Source organism: Molossus molossus, unplaced genomic scaffold (genome assembly GCF_014108415.1).
Source record: "Molossus molossus isolate mMolMol1 unplaced genomic scaffold, mMolMol1.p scaffold_m16_p_1, whole genome shotgun sequence".
NCBI classification, from domain to species: domain Eukaryota; kingdom Metazoa; phylum Chordata; class Mammalia; order Chiroptera; family Molossidae; genus Molossus; species Molossus molossus.
In genome coordinates this window covers 251827580-251847610 of record NW_023425344.1, presented here as the reverse complement: position 1 = coordinate 251847610, position 20031 = coordinate 251827580, and the positions used below count along the sequence as shown (strand labels likewise).

General features: G+C 56.6%; 1 protein-coding gene across 1 annotated transcript in view; it reads left to right on the top strand.

Moving 5' to 3' along the window:
• The window catches only part of AHNAK2 (AHNAK nucleoprotein 2), a 40870-nt gene extending 22807 nt beyond the window's left edge, over positions 1 to 18063 (top strand). The window contains exons 9-16 of the mRNA XM_036251532.1: positions 43 to 177; positions 1198 to 1399; positions 1889 to 2152; positions 3092 to 3495; positions 3973 to 4846; positions 5321 to 14016; positions 14515 to 14908; positions 15011 to 18063. Coding sequence (XP_036107425.1) covers positions 43 to 177; positions 1198 to 1399; positions 1889 to 2152; positions 3092 to 3495; positions 3973 to 4846; positions 5321 to 14016; positions 14515 to 14908; positions 15011 to 18063 — 14022 coding nt within the window. The remainder of the gene's footprint in view (positions 1 to 42; positions 178 to 1197; positions 1400 to 1888; positions 2153 to 3091; positions 3496 to 3972; positions 4847 to 5320; positions 14017 to 14514; positions 14909 to 15010) is intronic.
• The last annotated feature ends 1968 nt before the right edge of the window (positions 18064 to 20031 follow it).

Genomic DNA, 20031 nt, shown 5'->3' with positions numbered 1-20031 from the left:
CCACTCAAGTCCTCCATGGACGTGTCCCTGACAAAGGCAGAGGGGGAAGTGTCCCTGCCTGCCATCGAGGTCGACATCAAGACCAGCAAACTAAGTACTGAGGTGCCATCTGCTGACGTGGAAGTCAAGACAGGTGAGCTTACCATGAAGCTCCAGGAGGGCCACCTACCTGAGGTAGCACTCCATGGACCTGCTGCCAAGACTGATATACAAGGACACCTGCACAAGATGCACATGCCCAGTATGAAGATGCCCAAAGTTGACTTCAAAGGACCACAGGTTGACATCAAGGGTACTAAACAGGACAAGAAGAACCTGAAAGGGGAGGTGACCATTCCCAAAGTAGATGTGTCAATACCCAGTGTGGAGGTGGACGTTCAGGTGCCGGATGCCAAGCTGGAAAGTGACATTTGCCTACTGGACAAGGAGGTAGACTCCAGGGACAGCAAGTTCAAGATACCCAAGTTAAAGATGCCATCCTTCAGCACATCTCTGCCAAGCAAGTTCATGGAAGCCACAACAGACGTGCCCCTGCCAAAGGCTGAGGAAGACGTGTCCCTGCCCTCCATCGAGGTTGACATCAAGACTAGCAAACATAGTACTGAGGTGCCATCTGCTGATGTTGAAGTCAAGACAGGTGAGCTTATCGTGAAGCGACAGGAGGGTCACCGACTTGAGGTAGAGCTCCATGGACCTGCTGCCAAGACTGATATACAAGGACACCTGCACAAGGTGCACATGCCCAGTATGAAGACGCCCAAAGTTGACTTCAAAGGACCCCAGGTCGACATCGAGGGTCCTAAACTGGACCTGAAGGGCCTGAAAGGGGAGGTGACCATTCCCAACGTAGATGTGTCAATACGCAGTGTAGAGGTGGACATTCAGGTGCCGGACGGCAAGCTGGAAGGTGACATCAGCATTGGGGACAAGGAGGTAACCTCCAGAGACAGCAAGTTCAAGATGCCCAAGTTCAAGATGCCATCCTTTGGTGCAACTATGCCAAGCAAATCCATAGAGGCATCAGCAGATGTGTCCTTGCCAAAAACCGAGGTAAAAGTGTCCTTGCCCACCATCAAGACCAGCGACCTGGGGCCTGAGCTCCCAGCAGCTGATATGGATGGGAAGACAGGTGAGCTTACCATGAAGCTCCAGGAGGGCCACCTACCTGAGGTAGAGCTCCATGGACCTGCCGCCAAGGCTGGACTCAAAGGACACCTGCCCAAGGTGCACATGCCCAGTATGAAGATGCCCAAAGTTGACTTCAAAGGACCACAGGTTGACATCGAGGGTCCTAAACAGGAGAAGAAGAGCCTGAAAGCGGAGGTGACCATTCCCAATGTAGATGTGTCAATGCCCAGTGTGGAGGTGGACATTCAGGTGCCAGACGCCAGGCTGGAAAGTGACATCTGCCTACCAGACAAAGAGGTAGACTCCAGGGACAGCAAGTTCAAGATACCCAAGTTAAAGATGCCATCCTTCGGCGCATCTCTGCCAAGCAAGTTCATGGAAGCCACAATAGACATGCCCCTGTCAAAGGCTGAGGGGGAAGTGTCCCTGCCCTCCATCGAGGTCGACATCAAGACTAGCAAACATAGTACTGAGGTGCCATGTGCTGATGTGGAAGTCAAGACAGGTGAGCTTATGGTGAAGCTACAGGAGGGTCACCTACCTGAAGTAGAGCTTCATGGACCTGCTGCCAAGACTGATATACAAGGACACCTGCCCAAAGTGCACATGCCCAGTATGAAGACGCCCAAAGTTGACTTCAAAGGACCCCAGGTTGACAGCAAGGGTCGTAAACTGGACCCAAAGGGCCTGAAAGGGGAGGTGACCATTCCCAAAGTGGATGTGTTGATGCCCAGTGTGGAGGTGGACATCCAGGTGCCAGATGCCAAGCTAGAAGGTGACATCAGCCTTGGAGACAAAGAGGTAGCCTCCAGAGACAGCAAATTCAAGATGCCCAAGTTCAAGATGCCGTCCTTTGGTTCATCTGTGCCAAGCAAATCCATAGAGGCATCAGCAGACGTGTCCTTGCCCAAGGCCGAGGTGGAAGTGTCCTTGCCCAAGGCCGAGGTGGAAGTGTCCTTGCCCCCCATGAAGACCAGTGAACTGAGCACTGAGCTCCCATCAGCAGATATGGATGTGAAGAGAGGTGCGCTTACCGTGAAGCTCCCGGAGGACCACCTACATGAGGTAGAGCTCCATGGACCTGCGGCCAAGGCTGGACTCAAAGGGCACCTGCCCAAGGTGCACATGCCCAGCATGAAGATGCCCAAAGTTGACTTCAAAGAACCCCAGGTCGACATTGAGGGTCCCAAACTGGACTTGAAGGGCCCAAAAGGGGAGGTAACCGTCCATGACATGGATATGTCGATGCCCAGTGTGGAGGTGGACATCAAGGCGCCAGATGCCAAGCTAGAAGGTGACGTCACCCTAGGGGACACGGAGGTAGCCTCCAGGGATAGCAAGTTCAAAATGTCATCCTTCAGCGCTTCCCTGCCAATCAAGTTCATGGAGGCCTCAATGGACGTGTCCCTGCCCTCCACTGAGATTGACATTACGACCAGTGAATTAAGAACTGAGCTGCCTTCTTCTCACGTGGAAGTCAAGACAGATGAGCTTACGGTGAAGACAGAGGAGGGCCACCGACCAGAAGTAGAACTCCATGGACCTGCCACCAAGGCTGGACTGAAAGGGCACCTGTCCAAGGTGCACATGCCCAGCATGAAGATGCCCAAAGTTGACTTCAAAGGACCCCAGGTAGATATCGAGGGTCCCAAACTGGACCTTAAGGGTCCAAAAGGGGAGGTGAGCATCCCTGACATGGATGTGTCTATGCCCAGTATGGAGGTGGACATCCAGGTGCCAGATGCCAAGCTTGAAAGTGACATCAGCCGTGGTGACAAGGAGGTAGCCTCCAGAGACAGCAAGTCCACAATGCCATCCTTTGGTTCATCTGTGCCAAGCAAATCCATAGAGACATCAGCAGACGTGTCCTTGCCCCAGGCCGGGGTGGAAGTGTCCTTGCCCCACATCAAGACCTGCAAACTGGGCACTGAGCTCCCATCAGCAGATATGGATGTGAAGGCAGGTGAGCTTACTGTGAAGCTCCCGGAGGGCCACCTACCTGAGGTAGAGCTCCATGGACCTGCGGCCAAGGCTGGACACAAAGGGCACCTGCCCAAGGTGCACATACCCAGCATGAAGATGCCCAAATTTGACTTCAAAGGACCCCAGGTGGATATCAAGGGTCCCAAACTGGACCTGAAGGGCCCCAAAGGGGAGGTGACCGTCCCTGAATTGGATGTGTCAATGCCCAGTGTGGAGGTGGACATCCAGGCGCCGGACACCAAGCTAGGTGACATCAGCCTTGGTGACAAGGAGGTAGCCTCCAGAGACAGCAAGTTCAAGATGCCCAAGTTCAAGGTGCCATCCTTTGGTTCATCTGTGCCAGGCAAATCCATAGAGGCATCAGCAGACGTGTCCTTGCCCAAGGCCGAGGTGGAAGTGTCCTTGTCCCCCATCAAGACCAGCGAACTGAGCACTGAGCTCCCATCAGCAGATATGGATCTGAAGACAGGTGACCTTACCATGAAGCTCTCAGAGGGCTACCTGCCTGAGGTAGAGCTCCATGGACCCGCTGCAAAAACTGGAATTCAAGGGCACCTGCCCAAGGTGCACATGCCCAGCATGAAGATGCCCAAAGTTGACTTCAAAGGGCCCCAGCTGGATATCAAGGGACCCAAAGAGGACCAGCAGGAACCCACAGTGGAGGTGACCATACCCGAAGAGGATGTGTCAATGCCCAGCATGATGGTAGACATCGAGGCGCCAGATGACAAGCTGGAAGGTGACATCAACCTGGGGGACATGGAGGTGGCCTCCAGGGACAGCAAGTTCAAGATACCACTTTTTGGCGCATCTCTACAAAGCAAGTTCATGGATGCCTCCAAGGACATGTCCCTTTCAAAGGCCGAAGCGGAAGTGTCCCTGCCCTCCATCCAGGTTGACATCAAGAGCAGCGAACTAAGTCCTGAACTGCCATCTGCTGACATGGAAGTCAAGACAGGTGAGCTTACCGTGAAGCTCCCGGAGGGCCACCAACCTGAGGAAGAGCTCCATAGACCTGCAGCCAAGACTGATATACAGGAACACCAGCCCAAGGTGCATATGCCCAGCATGAAGATGTCCAAAATTGACTTCAAAGGACCCCAGATCGACATCGAGGGTCCCAAACTGGACCTGAAGGGCCCCAAAGGGGAGGTGACTGTCCCTGAATTGGATGTGTCAAAGCCCAGTGTGGAGGTGGACATTCAGGCGCCAGATGCCAAGCTAGAAGGTGACATTAGCCTTGGGGACAAGAAGGTAGCCTCCAGAGACAGCAAGGTCAAGATGCCCAAGTTCAAGATGCCATCCTTTGGTTCATCTGTGCCAAGCAAATCCATAGAGACATCAGTTGACGTGTCCTTGCCAAAGGCCGAGGTGGAAGTGTCCTTGCCCGCCATCAAGACCAGCGAACTGAGCACTGAGCTCCCATCAGCAGATATGGATGTGAAGACAGGTGAGCTTACCGTGAAGCGCCCGGAGGGCCACCTACCTGAGGTAGAGCTCCATGGACCTGCCGCCAAGGCTGGACTCAAAGGGCAATTGCCCACGGTGCACATGCCCAGCATGAAGATGCCCAAAGTTGACTTCAAAGGACCCCAGGTGGATATCAAGGGTCCCAAACTGGACCTGAAGGGCCCCAAAGGGGAGGTTTCCATCCCCGAATTGGATGTGTCAATGCCCAGTGTGGAGGTAGACATCCAGGCGCCGGACACCAGGCTAGAAGGTGACATCAGCATTGGTGACAAGGAGGTTGCCTCCAGAGACAGCAAGTTCAAGATGCCCAAGTTCAAGATGCCATCCTTTGGTTCATCTGTGCCAAGCAAATCCATAGAGGCATCATTAGATGTGTCTTTGCCAAAGGCTGAAGTGGAAGTGTTCTTGCCCCCCATGAAGACCAGCGAACTGGGCACTGAACTCTCATCAGCAGATATGGATGTGAAGACAGGTGACCTTACCGTGAAGCACAGAGAGGGCCACCTCCCTGAGGTGGAGCTCCATGGACCTGCCGCCAAAACCGGACTCAAAGGGGAAGTGCCCACGGTGCACATGCCCAGCATGAAGATGCCCAAAGTTGACTTCAAAGGACCCCAGGTGGATATCAAGGGTCCCAAACTGGACCTGAAGGGCCCCAAAGGGGAGGTGACCGTCCCTGAATTGGATGTGTCAATGCCCAGTGTGGAGGTAGACATCCAGGCGCCGGACACCAGGCTAGAAGGTGACATCAGCATTGGTGACAAGGAGGTTGCCTCCAGAGACAGCAAGTTCAAGATGCCCAAGTTCAAGATGCCATCCTTTGGTTCATCTGTGCCAAGCAAATCCATAGAGGCATCAGCAGACGTGTCATTGCCCAAAGCCGAGGTGGAAGTGTCCTTGCCCACCATCAAGAGCAGCGAACTGAGCACTGAGCTCCCATCAACAGATATGGATATGAAGACAGGTGAGCTTACCGTGAAGCTCCCGGAGGGCCACCTACCTGAGGTAGAGCTCCATGGACCTGCCGCCAAGGCTGGACTCAAAGGGCACCTGCCCAAGGTGCACATGCCCAGCATGAAGATGCCCAAAGTTGACTTCAAAGGACCCCAGGTGGATATCAAGGGTCCCAAACTGGACCTGAAGGGCCCCAAAGGGGAGGTGAAGGTCCCTGAATTGGATGTTTCAATGCCCAGTGTGGAGGTAGACATTCAGGTGCCGGACACCAAGCTAGAAGGTGACATCATCCTTGGTGACAAGGAGGTATCCTCCAGAGACAGCAAGATCAAGATGCCCAAGTTCAAGGTGCCATCCTTTGGTTCATCTGTGCCAAGCAAATCCATAGAGGCATCAGCAGATGTGTCCTTTCCCAAGGCTGAGGTGGAAGTGTCCTTGCCCCCCATCAAGACCAGCGAACTGAGCACTGAGCTCCCATCAGCAGATACGGATATGAAGACAGGTGAGCTTACCGTGAAGCTCCCGGAGGGCCACCTACCTGAGGTAGAGCTCCATAAACCTGCTGCCAAGGCTGGACTCAAAGGGCAATTGCCCACAATGCACATGCCCAGCATGAAGATGCCCAAAGTTGACTTCAAAGGACCCCAGGTGGATATCAAGGGTCCCAAACTGGACCTGAAGGGCCCCAAAGGGGAGGTGACGGTCCCTGAATTGGATGTGTCAATGCCCAGTGTGGAGGTGGACATCAAGGCGCCAGATGCGAAGCTAGAAGGTGACGTCTCCCTTGGTGACACAGAAGTAGCCTCCAGAGACAGCAAGTTCAAGATGCCCAAGTTCAAGATGCCATCCTTTGGTTCATCTGTGCCAAGCAAATCCATAGAGGCATCAGTAGATGTGTCCTTGCCAAAGGCTGAGGTGGAAGTGTCCTTGCCCACCATGAAGACCAGCGAACTGGGCACTGAGCTCCCATCAGCAGATATAGATATGAAGACAGGTGAGCTTACCGTGAAGCTCCCGGAGGGCCACCTACCTGAGGTAGAGCTCCATGGACCTGCCGCCAAGGCTGGACTCAAAGGGCACCTGCCCAAGGTGCACATGCCCAGCATGAAGATGCCCAAAGTTGACTTCAAAGGACCCCAGGTGGATATCAAGGGTCCCAAACTGGACCTGAAGGGCCCCAAAGGGGAGGTGAAGGTCCCTGAATTGGATGTGTCAATGCCCAGTGTGGAGGTGGACTTCAAGGCACCAGATGCGAAGCTAGAAGGTGACGTCTCCCTAGGGGACACGGAAGTCCCCTCCAGAGACAGCAAGTTCAAAATGCCCAAGTTCAAGATGCCATCCTTTGGTTCATCTGTACCAAGCAAATCCATAGAGGCATCAGTAGATGTCTCCTTGCCAAAGGCTGAGCTGGAAGTGTCCTTGCCCCCCATGAAGACCAGCGAACTGAGCACTGAGCTCCCATCAGCAGATATGGATGTGAAGACAGGTGAGCTTACCGTGAAGCTCCCGGAGGGCCACCTACCTGAGGTAGAGCTCCATGGAACTGCCGCCAAGACTGGACTCAAAGGGCAATTGCCCACGGTGCACATGCCCAGCATGAAGATGCCCAAAGTTGACTTCAAAGGACCCCAGGTGGATATCAAGGGTCCCAAACTGGACCTGAAGGGCCCCAAAGGGGAGGTGACCGTCCCTGAATTGGATGTGTCAATGCCCAGTGTGGAGGTGGACTTCAAGGCGCCAGATGCGAAGCTAGAAGGTGACATTAGCCTAGGTGACAAGGAGGTAGCCTCCAGAGACAGCAAGTTCAAGATGCCCAAGTTCAAGGTGCCATCCTTTGGTACATCTGTGCCAAGCAAATCAATAGAGGCATCAGTAGACGTGTCCTTGCCAACGGCTGAGGTGGAAGTGTCCTTGCCCCCCATGAAGACCAGCGAACTGAGCACTGAGCTCCCATCAGCAGATATGGATGTGAAGACAGGTGAGCTTACCGTGAAGCTCCCGGAGGGCCACCTACCTGAGGTAGAGCTCCATGGACCTGCCGCCAAGGCTGGACTCAAAGGGCAATTGCCCACGGTGCACATGCCCAGCATGAAGATGCCCAAAGTTGACTTCAAAGGACCCCAGGTGGATATCAAGGGTCCCAAACTGGACCTGAAGGGCCCCAAAGGGGAGGTGACGGTCCCTGAATTGGATGTGTCAATGCCCAGTGTGGAGGTGGACTTCAAGGCGCCAGATGCGAAGCTAGAAGGTGACGTCTCCCTAGGGGACACGGAAGTCCCCTCCAGAGACAGCAAGTTCAAGATGCCCAAGTTCAAGATGCCATCCTTTGGTTCATCTGTACCAAGCAAATCCATAGAGGCATCAGTAGATGTCTCCTTGCCAAAGGCTGAGCTGGAAGTGTCATTGCCCACCATGAAGACCAGCGAACTGGGCACTGAGCTCCCATCAGCAGATGTGGATGTGAAGACAGGTGAGCTTACCGTGAAGCTCCCGGAGGGCCACCTACCTGAGGTAGAGCTCCATGGACCTGCCGCCAAGGCTGGACCCAAAGGGCACCTTCCCAAGGTGCACATGCCCAGCTTGAAGATGCCCAAAGTTGACTTCAAAGGACCCCAGGTGGATATCAAGGGTCCCAAACTGGACCTGAAGGGCCCGAAAGGGGAGGTTTCCATCCCCGAATTGGATGTGTCAATGCCCAGTGTGGAGGTAGACATCCAGGCGCCGGACACCAGACTAGAAGGTGACATCAGCATTGGTGTCAAGGAGATAGCCTCCAGAGACAGCAAGTTCAAGATGCCCAAGTTCAAGATGCCATCCTTTGGTTCATCTGTACCAAGCAAATCCATAGAGGCATCAGTAGATGTCTCCTTGCCAAAGGCTGAGGTGGAAGTGTCCTTGCCCCCCATCAAGACCAGCGAACTGGGCACTGAGCTCCCATCAGCAGATATGGATATGAAGACAGGTGAGCTTACCGTGAAGCTCCCGGAGGGCCACCTACCTGAGGTAGAGCTCCATGGACCTGCCGCCAAGGCTGGACTCAAAGGGCACCTGCCCAAGGTGCACATGCCCAGCATGAAGATGCCCAAAGTTGACTTCAAAGGACCCCAGGTGGATATCAAGGGTCCCAAACTGGACCTGAAGGGCCCCAAAGGGGAGGTGACGGTCCCTGAATTGGATGTGTCAATGCCCAGTGTGGAGGTGGACTTCAAGGCGCCAGATGCGAAGCTAGAAGGTGACGTCTCCCTAGGGGACACAGAAGTAGCCTCCAGAGACAGCAAGTTCAAGATGCCCAAGTTCAAGATGCCATCCTTTGGTTCATCTGTGCCAAGCAAATCCATAGAGGCATCAGTAGATGTGTCCTTGCCAAAGGCTGAGGTGGAAGTGTCCTTGCCCACCATGAAGACCAGCGAACTGGGCACTGAGCTCCCATCAGCAGATATAGATATGAAGACAGGTGAGCTTACCGTGAAGCTCCCGGAGGGCCACCTACCTGAGGTAGAGCTCCATGGACCTGCCGCCAAGGCTGGACTCAAAGGGCACCTGCCCAAGGTGCACATGCCCAGCATGAAGATGCCCAAAGTTGACTTCAAAGGACCCCAGGTGGATATCAAGGGTCCCAAACTGGACCTGAAGGGCCCCAAAGGGGAGATGACGGTACCTAAATTGGATGTGTCAATGCCCGGTGTGGAGGTGGACATCAAGGCACCAGATGCGAAGCTAGAAGGTGACGTCTCCCTAGGGGACACGGAAGTCCCCTCCAGAGACAGCAAGTTCAAAATGCCCAAGTTCAAGATGCCATCCTTTGGTTCATCTGTACCAAGCAAATCCATAGAGGCATCAGTAGATGTCTCCTTGCCAAAGGCTGAGCTGGAAGTGTCCTTGCCCCCCATGAAGACCAGCGAACTGAGCACTGAGCTCCCATCAGCAGATATGGATGTGAAGACAGGTGAGCTTTCCGTGAAGCTCCCGGAGGGCCACCTACCTGAGGTAGAGCTCCATGGAACTGCCGCCAAGACTGGACTCAAAGGGCAATTGCCCACGGTGCACATGCCCAGCATCAAGATGCCCAAAGTTGACTTCAAAGGACCCCAGGTGGATATCAAGGGTCCCAAACTGGACCTGAAGGGCCCCAAAGGGGAGGTGACCGTCCCTGAATTGGATGTGTCAATGCCCAGTGTGGAGGTGGACATCAAGGCGCCAGATGCCAAGCTGGAAGGTGACATTAGCCTTGGTGACAAGGAGGTAGCCTCCAGAGACAGCAAGTTCAAGATGCCCAAGTTCAAGGTGCCATCATTTGGTACATCTGTGTCAAGCAAATCAATAGAGGCATCAGTAGACGTGTCCTTGCCTACGGCTGAGGTGGAAGTGTCCTTGCCCCCCATGAAGACCAGCGAACTGGGCACTGAGCTCCCATCAGCAGATATGGATATGAAGACAGGTGAGCTTACCGTGAAGCTCCCGGAGGGCCACCTACCTGAGGTAGAGCTCCATGGACCTGCCGCCAAGGCTGGACTCAAAGGGCAATTGCCCACGGTGCACATGCCCAGCATGAAGATGCCCAAAGTTGACTTCAAAGGACCCCAGGTGGATATCAAGGGTCCCAAACTGGACCTGAAGGGCCCCAAAGGGGAGGTGACGGTCCCTGAATTGGATGTGTCAATGCCCAGTGTGGAGGTGGACTTCAAGGCGCCAGATGCGAAGCTAGAAGGTGACGTCTCCCTAGGGGACACGGAAGTCACCTCCAGAGACAGCAAGTTCAAGATGCCCAAGTTCAAGATGCCATCCTTTGGTTCATCTGTACCAAGCAAATCCATAGAGGCATCAGTAGATGTCTCCTTGCCAAAGGCTGAGCTGGAAGTGTCCTTGCCCACCATGAAGACCAGCGAACTGGGCACTGAGCTCCCATCAGCAGATATGGATGTGAAGACAGGTGAGCTTACCGTGAAGCTCCCGGAGGGCCACCTACCTGAGGTAGAGCTCCATGGACCTGCCGCCAAGGCTGGACCCAAAGGGCACCTTCCCAAGGTGCACATGCCCAGCTTGAAGATGCCCAAAGTTGACTTCAAAGGACCCCAGGTGGATATCAAGGGTCCCAAACTGGACCTGAAGGGCCCGAAAGGGGAGGTTTCCATCCCCGAATTGGATGTGTCAATGCCCAGTGTGGAGGTAGACATCCAGGCGCCGGACACCAGGCTAGAAGGTGACATCAGCATTGGTGTCAAGGAGATAGCCTCCAGAGACAGCAAGTTCAAGATGCCCAAGTTCAAGATGCCATCCTTTGGTTCATCTGTACCAAGCAAATCCATAGAGGCATCAGTAGATGTCTCCTTGCCAAAGGCTGAGGTGGAAGTGTCCTTGCCCCCCATCAAGACCAGCGAACTGGGCACTGAGCTCCCATCAGCAGATATGGATATGAAGACAGGTGAGCTTACCGTGAAGCTCCCGGAGGGCCACCTACCTGAGGTAGAGCTCCATGGACCTGCCGCCAAGGCTGGACTCAAAGGGCACCTGCCCAAGGTGCACATGCCCAGCATGAAGATGCCCAAAGTTGACTTCAAAGGACCCCAGGTGGATATCAAGGGTCCCAAACTGGACCTGAAGGGCCCCAAAGGGGAGGTGACGGTCCCTGAATTGGATGTGTCAATGCCCAGTGTGGAGGTGGACTTCAAGGCGCCAGATGCGAAGCTAGAAGGTGACGTCTCCCTAGGGGACACAGAAGTAGCCTCCAGAGACAGCAAGTTCAAGATGCCCAAGTTCAAGATGCCATCCTTTGGTTCATCTGTGCCAAGCAAATCCATAGAGGCATCAGTAGATGTGTCCTTGCCAAAGGCTGAGGTGGAAGTGTCCTTGCCCACCATGAAGACCAGCGAACTGGGCACTGAGCTCCCATCAGCAGATATGGATGTGAAGACCGGTGAGCTTACCGTGAAGCTCCCGGAGGGCCACCTACCTGAGGTAGAGCTCCATGGACCTGCCGCCAAGGCTGGACTCAAAGGGCACCTGCCCAAGGTGCACATGCCCAGCATGAAGATGCCCAAAGTTGACTTCAAAGGACCCCAGGTGGATATCAAGGGTCCCAAACTGGACCTGAAGGGCCCCAAAGGGGAGGTGACCATACCCGAGTTGGATGTGTCAATGCCCAGTGTGGAGGTAGACTTCAAGGCACCAGATGCGAAGCTAGAAGGTGACTTCACCCTAGGGGACACGGAAGTCGCCTCCAGAGACAGCAAGTTCAAGATGCCCAAGTTCAAGATGCCATCCTTTGGTTCATCTGTGCCAAGCAAATCCATAGAGGCATCAGCAGACGTGTCCTTGCCCAAGGCCGAGGTGGAATTGTCCTTGCCCCCCATGAAGACCAGCGAACTGAGCACTGAGCTCCCATCAGCAGATATGGATGTGAAGATAGGTGAGCTTACCATGAAGCTCCCGGAGGGCCAACTACCTGACGTAGAGCTCCATGGACCTGCCGCCAAGGCCGGACTCAAAGGGCATATGCACAAGGTGCACATGCCCAGCATGAAGATGCCCAAAGTTGACTTCAAAGGACCCCAGGTAGATATCAAGTGTCCCAAACTGGACCTGAAGGGCCCGAAAGGGGAGGTGATCGTCCCTGAATTGGATGTGTCGATGCCCAGTGTGGAGGTGGACATCAAGGCACCAGATGCCAAGCTAGAAGGTGACATTAGCCTTGGTGACAAGGAGGTATCCTCCAGAGACAGCAAGTTCAAGATGCCCAAGTTCAAGATGCCATCCTTTGGTTCATCTGTGCCAAGCAAATCCATAGAGGCATCAGCAGACGTGTCCTTGCCCAAGACAGATGTAGAAGTGTCCTTGCCCACAATCAAGACCAGCGAACTGGGCACTGAGCTCCCATCAGCAGATATGGATGTGAAGACCGGTGAGCTTACCGTGAAGCTCCCGGAGGGCCACCTACCTGAGGTAGAGCTCCATGGACCTGCCGCCAAGGCTGGACTCAAAGGGCACCTGCCCAAGGTGCACATGCCCAGCATGAAGATGCCCAAAGTTGACTTCAAAGGACCCCAGGTGGATATCAAGGGTCCCAAACTGGACTTGAAGGGCCCCAAAGGGGAGGTGACCGTCCCTGAATTGGATGTGTCAATGCCCAGTGTGGAGGTGGACATCCAGGTGCCCGATGCCAAGCTAGAAGGTGACATTAGGCTTGGGGACAAAGTGGTAGCCTTCAGAGACAGCAAGTTCAAGATGCCCAAGTTCAAGATGCCATCCTTTGGTTTATCTGTGCCAAGCAAATCCATAGAGGCATCAGCAGACGTTTCCTTGCCAAAGGCCGAGGTGGAAGTGTCCTTGCCCCCCATGAAGACCAGCGAACTGAGCACTGAGCTCCCATCAGCAGATATGGATGTGAAGACTGGTGAGGTTACCGTGAAGCTCCCGGAGGGCCACCTACCTGAGGTAGAGCTCCATGGACCTGCCGCCAAGGCTGGACTCAAGGGGCATCTGCCCACGGTGCACATGCCCAGCATGAAGATGCCCAAAGTTGACTTCAAAGGACCCCAGGTGGATATCAAGGGTCCTAAACTGGACCTCAGGGGCCCGAAAGGGGAGGTGACCATACCCGACTGGGATGTGTCAATGCCCAGTGTGGAGGTGGACATCCAGGCGCCGGATCTCAAGCTAGAAGGTGACCTTAGCCTTGGGGACAAAGAGGTGGTCTCCAGAGATCGCAAGTTCAAGATGCCCAAGTTCAAGATGCCATCCTTTGGTTCATCTGTGCCAAGCAAATCCATAGAGGCATCAGCAGACGTGTCCTTGCCCAAGGCCGAGGTGGAAGTGTCCTTGCCCCCCATGAAGACCAGCGAACTGAGCACTGAGCTCCCATCAGCAGATATGGATGTGAAGACAGGTGAGCTTACCGTGAAGCTCCCAGAAGGCCACCTACCTGACGTAGAGCTCCATGGACCTGCCGCCAAGGCTGGACTCAAAGGGCACCTTCCCAAGGTGCACATGCCCAGCTTGAAGATGCCCAAAGGTGACTTCAAAGGACCCCAGGTGGATATCAAGGGTCCCAAACTGGACCTGAAGGGCCCGAAAGGGGAGGTGACCGTCCCCCAATTGGATGTGTCAATGCCCAGCATGAAGGTGGACATCCCAGCACTGGACGCCAAGCTGGATGGTGACATCAGTCTACCGGACAAGGAGGTGGCCTCTAGGGATAGCAAGTTCAAGATGCCCAAGTTTAAGATGCCATCTTTCAGTACTTCAGCCCCAAGGAAATCCTTGGAGTCCTCAGTAGATATGTTTCTGCCGCAGGCCCACGGGGAAGTGTCTCTGCACTCCATCAAAGGTGACATCAAGACCACCGACCTTAGCACTGAGCTGCCATCTGCTGGTATGGATGTCAAGACAGGAGAGCTTAGTGTCAAGCTCCCGGAGGGCCACCTACCTGAGGTAGAGCTCCATGGACCTGCCTCCAAGGCTGGACTCAAAGGGCACCTACCCAAGGTGCACATGCCCAGCATGAAGAAACCAGCATTTGATTTCAGTGACCCCCAGGTGGACATCAAGGGCCCCATAGTAGACCTGAAGAGCACCAAAGGAGAGGTGATGGTCCCTGAAGTAGATGTGTCGCTGCCCAGCATTGATATCCAGGCACCTGATGCCAAGGTGGGGGCTGACATTGGCCTTGTGGTCCCGGAGGTGGTCTCCCAGGACAGCAAGTTCAAGATGCCCAAGTTCAAGATGCCGTCCTTCGGCATGTCTCGGCCAGTCAAGGATTTGGGAACATCGGTAGACGTGCCTATGCCCAAGGCAAAGAGGGAGACTAGTCTACCCTCCCTTGGGGGTGATATGCGAGCTGCAGAGGGTAGCATCCAACTGCCATCTGGTGAAATTAAACTTCCTGGGGTGGACTTGGAGGTCACTCTCCCTGAGGGAGAGTTGACGGTGGACGAGCTCAAAGGCAAAGCAGAAGTGACCAAGTTCAAGGGCCACCTGCCCAAGGTGCAGATGCCCAGCATGAAGATGCCCAAAGTCGACTTCAAGGGCCAGCAGGTGGACATCAAGGGCCCCAAACTGGATTTAAAGGGCCCCAAAGGGGAGGTGACCATCTCCAAAGTGGATGTGTCGATGCCCAGCATGGAGGTGGACATCCAGGTACCTGGCACCAAGTTGGAGGGAGACATCGACCTGGGTGACACGGAGGTGACCTCCAGGGACAGCAAGTTCAAGATGCCCAAAGTCAGCATGTCCTTGTTTGGGTCATCATCCAGTGGGTCTTATGTGGTGTCTCCTCATATTGATGGCAGTGGTCCAGCTGCAGACCTGAGTTCCTGTTCTCACAGTGCTGACGGAGCTGGCCACGCCGCCGATCATTCTGTTTCCATAGTCACTGTGGGTAGGGTCTCATCGGCTGCAACCTCTGCAGAACAGAGCAATGTTAAGAAACCCCATTTCAAAATTTCCAGGGTCTTTCCTCCTCCAGGACCATGTTCTACAGGCCTGGGAAGCCCTGATGGCGATCCTGGAGGTCCCCTGCCTGGGAGTGCCCCCCTCACGCTCTCAGGGGTGGGCGTTGGCACGTCTCTCGGGCAACCTTGTGCTGCGGTGGAGCCGTCTGTGCAGGTGCCCCCACCAGTCTGGCCCAGTGCTTCTTCAGCCTGTATTGATGTTAGTGGTCACCATGCTGAATCCTCTGCCGCCACTTTTTGTGAGGGTGTCACGCTTACCAAATACCAGGTGACTCTCCCCAGAGCCACTGTTTGCCCGGAGCTGCTTCAGGAAACTCTTTCTGAGTGTCAGGGCGATGCTCACCTCAGCACCCAATGCGCTGCCACCCTGCCATCCTGGGAGAGCGCTCCTTTGTCCCAGACTGACAGCCACCCTGGACCAGTGGACCCCCTGATTTATGCATCTTATGGACGGGTGACTTTTCCTAAATTTCATGGACCAAAGTTCCGATTTTCAGTCTCAAAGGCAGCAGAGGCCAAGGGGGAGCCCTGTGCCTTGGGGGGCGCCCTGTCTCCTCCCGGCCCTGCAGGGGTGCTGGACTCAGGGGAAGCCGCAGTATTCCCGTGGTCAGGCACCCAGCTGCCATCTGCAGGTGTCTCCTTGTCCCAGGGGACGGAAGGCCCCACAGGCAGTGCTGGGCAGCCAGCAATGGTTGCAGCTGGGGGCGAAGCTGAAGACACCGACCGTGACGGGAAAGGCAGTCCCTTAAAAATGCCCCGGCTCAGGCTCCCGGGCTTCAGGCGATCCCCGAAGAAGGGAGCAGAGCGGAAACAGGACCCGGCACATAGCCTGGCTGTAGATGCGGGCACGCCTGGAGTTGATGTTCTGCATCTGGAGGCCCACATGGACGTGACTCCTGAGAAGGCTGGAGAGAAGGGGAGGGTGAAAACACCCAGCTTGGCCGTGTCCCACGGGCCCCCTGGAGACTCAGAGCATGCCGTCTCTAGCGCCCCTCATGCCACAGCGGGGGCCAGCTGCGGGGGTGCTGCTGCTGCTGCAGCATCTGGCTTCTCAGAAGAAGCAGGCGAAAACCTCCACCTGCCACAGGTCCATCTTCCCACTGTGGGCTTTGTCAAACCTGGCCTCAGACCCAGCCAGGTCCAGGGAGAGGTGAGCCAGTCTGCAGAGAGCCTTCCTCTCCCCAAACATGGCCTGCCTCTTGGAGATGGCAGAGAAGAGCGTGAGCTTGGGGAAGGCTCGGCAAGCCAGCCTCGGGGGGCGGCCCTCTCCACAGAAGACTCCCTCCAGGCGGCCTGTGGTGAACCAGACCCTGCAGCCGCCCCGGTGAGGAGCCCAGAGCAGGACTCGGCAGCAGGAGCTGAGCTGGCCAGCTCGCAGGACAGCTGGTTTAGGATGCCCTCCCTCCGCCTGCCCAGCTTCTGGCGCTCCTCCAAGGAGCGGGGTGGGGCTGGGGGGCTGGGCACACCCAGCAAAGGAGAGGTACCAGCTGCAGTCCACAGTCCTGGGGTCTGTGCTCCTGGGTCAGAGGTGGAGGCAGACGCGGCGGAGGTTCTCAGGCGAAGTCTTGACAGCAAAGGCTTGGAGCTGCACCTGCCCCCAGCCGGGACACTCCCTGTTGATCTTCCCACGTCCAAGGCCAGGCTCTGTCCAGGCGAAAGCTCCCTCCCGCTTCAGATGCCCAGAGAGAGACTTTCAGAAGCCCAAGCTCCTCCAGGGGAAACAAGCGAGACTCCTGCCGGCGGGACAGGGAGCGCAGAGCAGCCGTCTTGCCCACCCGAAGGCCCTGTCAGACTGAAGGTTTCGCTGGCCGACATGCCGGCCCAGACCTCCACCATTGACAGGTGTCAGCCCTGGGAGGATTCTGTGGTCACGGTCAAGTTCCCCCCGCTCAAGGTGCCCAGGTTCACCTTCCCGGCCCCCAGCTGCGAGGCCGACATCTTCGTCCCGGCGGTGAGAGAGGTGTGGTGCCCAGACAGCAGCCTCGACTTGGCTCTGTGTAAGGAGAGCCCTGGAGCCTGGGGCGTGAGTGTCCTGAAGGCAGGCGCTGGGGCCCCCCAGCAGCAGCCTGTGGCCCCCGACCTCTCCTCAGATGCGTCCCCCATTTCCAAGGTCAAAGTACACATTCACGGCGCTCGGGTTGAGAGCCAAGAGGTGACTGTACACAGCAGGGTCACAACGCAGGTTGCTGACCCGTCGGCACCCGAGACTTTTTCCACTCAGATTGTGCGGGAATCAGAGGTCCCGGCCTCCAAGATCCAGACGCCTTCTTACGGATTCTCCCTGCTTAAGGGGAGGGTCTTGGAGAGCCCTGTGAAGGCCCAGGTGCACGTGGTCACTCAGGACAGTCAGCTGCCCGAAGGCTTCCAAGTGGCTTCCAAACAAGTCACCCCGGGAGCTGCCCCTGTTTCTGGAGCTCCCCAGCCTTGTACCGGAGAGCCTTTTGAAATGATCTCTTCCAGCGTCCATGAGCTGGGGCCACAGACATTCGCGTCTGAAGCGTGCTCTGGCCCCCCGTTTGCAGACAGCTGTTCGGACGAAGAGCCCGCAGAAATCCTCGAATTCCCCCCTGAAGACGGCCGAGATGAAGATGGGGTTGCCAGAGAGAAACCAGACAGCAAGCGGTCTTCCGGTCGGTTCAGGTTTTGGCTTCCGAGCATCGGGTTCTCTTCCTCTGCGGGGGACACCAGCGCTGACGTCACACAAGAGGCGCAAACACCTGCTCCGGTCCGAACGCAGCCCGAGGCCCGCCCGGAGGCAGAGCTGCCGAAGAGGCAGGAGAAGGCGGGTTGGTTCCGATTCCCCAAATTGGGGTTCTCCTCCACTCCCAGCAAGACGAGCGAAAGCACCGGGGACCAGGCACGTCTGGCGGAGCCGAAGCTCCAGGAAGAAGCGGTCACCTTCTTTGATGCCCAAGAAAGCCTCTCGGCGGAGGAGAGGGAGGACGAGGAGCTCGCCGAGGCTGCAGGCGCGGCGCCGGGCCCCTGCGCGATGGTGGCGTCCGCGGCGAGAACGGAGTTAGCCAGTCCAGAGCAGGGCGGGAAAGCCGGTGCCCAGCCCGCGCCCAGGCCTGCCACCAAGTGAGGTCGCAGGTGTGACTTTTCAGGGGAGGACGGGAAAGCAGAGGGCGCGTCCACTTGGACTCAGGATGGAAACCAAGCGGACGCCGTGCCGCCGTCGCGGAGGCCTCCAAGGGGGACCCAACGCTGGAAGCGATGACGTTGGGACCCGCGGTAGTGTCTTCTGGAAGGCATTGCTGGACCTTATCAAACGGTTTCTAGGGACCTGGCTCACATCCCCATGAGGCAATAAAGTCTGTGGGCGTGGGCGTGGCTGTGGGCGTGGCTGTGGGCGTGTCCCTGGCCCTGCTGCTGCTTCCTGGCGCTTGGAGCTTTCCTGTTTCAGGCCTGAGTCCGGCATATTCCCGGGAACCCCACTGCCTGCGTGCTTATAACCAGCTCACTCCTTCCCCAAGCTTTGGGGGCTCCCTGTGACGGGCGCCGGCAGGGGGTGGTGGCCCGGCTCGGGCGCTGTGGGCGGTTAGCCGGGAGGGGTGAGAGATTCTGACCGGCGTCACTGCCCTTGCGCGCCCCCAGCCCCACGTGTACACCAGACTTCACTTGCTGTTCCCCGATGGGCAATAAAGGAGGTGATGCCCCCACAGTGGTGGCTGCGAGGCCTTTTGTTCCGGAAGCACCGTCCCAAGCACCTCGTCTGCGTGGAGAACAGACTCGGGCGTCTGAAGTGGTGGTCCACAGATCCATCTGTCTGTTCAGATCCTCCTGGGAGCCTCCCTTGGGAGACCAGAGCAAGCGTGGCAGGGTTACAGACACACAGCAGGGACTGCAGAGAGGGCCTAGGCCTGGAAGGTCAGCGGGGGCCTTGGCCTGACGGGGGCCGTCTGAGAAGCTTCCCTCACCACAGTGCCCCCCTCTGAGCAGCCCTCGGGGAGCAAGCCCACCGGGGGAGTGAATGGCATTCAGGGGTTTCCTACAGTGGCCACTCTCCCGGGCTCACAACAGGCAGTGTTCTGAGGAGCCTGCCCAGTGCCCCGGCCTGGGCGGGCTCTCCCCGGAGGGCGGCCTGCTGCTCCCGTGGCTGCCCACTCGGTGCGGCCGTGGGATGGCAGGAGGGCAGCGTCCACAGGCCCGAGGAGAGACTGGGTCCCTGCCCCGCAACACCGTGGGCAAGTCATGTCTTTCCCTGTGGCTGGTGGGAAAGTTCATCCAAATTAGGGGGCTTAGAACCCTCTGGAAAGTGAGCTGACAGCAGGTCTGAGTGGCTTGTGAGTGGGGAGGTGTGAAGGGGAAGTCAGTGTGGCCTCTGTCCTGCAGTCAAGCAAGACTGTCACAGCCCCATGTCCCCTGCCTCCCCGCCTGACCGGCGCAGGCCCCTGGGAACACTGGGGTGGGGCTGCCTGGCTTCAGGGGTGTTCATCCCCCTTGGGACCTGGAGTCAAGGCTGAGGGCTGTGGGAGCTGCTGACCAGCACGGCACGGCCTCCCTGGGACGTGTTCTCTGTGCTGTGTAAGAAATCACCACACACTGGCGGCTTAAAACGACATATATTGATCTTCTCCAGTTTCTGTGGGTAGGGGTCCAAACACAGCTCAGATGGTCTTTTGCAGTGACTGAGGTGACTGGAGGGACTGTGGTCCTCCCTCCAGACTTGACTGGGGAAGGAGCTGCATTCGAACTCAGGACATGGGCCTGTGTCCAGCCCGGCAGCGTGCAATGCCTCAGCTGACCAGCAGGGGGCACTCCTAGCTGTTGCCATCTCACTTCTTGCGCTGTCTTGGTTACAAGGAAGGACAGGTCTCGCCACCCTCAAGAGGAGGGGCTCATACCCTCAAGAGCAAGGGTCCAGGAGGGGCCACATCAAGGAAACCCCTTGGCGTCTCTCAATCCTCATCCACCTGGGTCTCCTGTGGAGGGGGCTCTGCTTTGGAGCAGGCCTTCCAGGCTGCCACTGAGCTGTGGCCACCAGACCCAGCATGCGCAGGCCCTGCCCTGGCTGAGGGCACCGGGCAGTCAGCTGTGGCCTGGAGCTCAG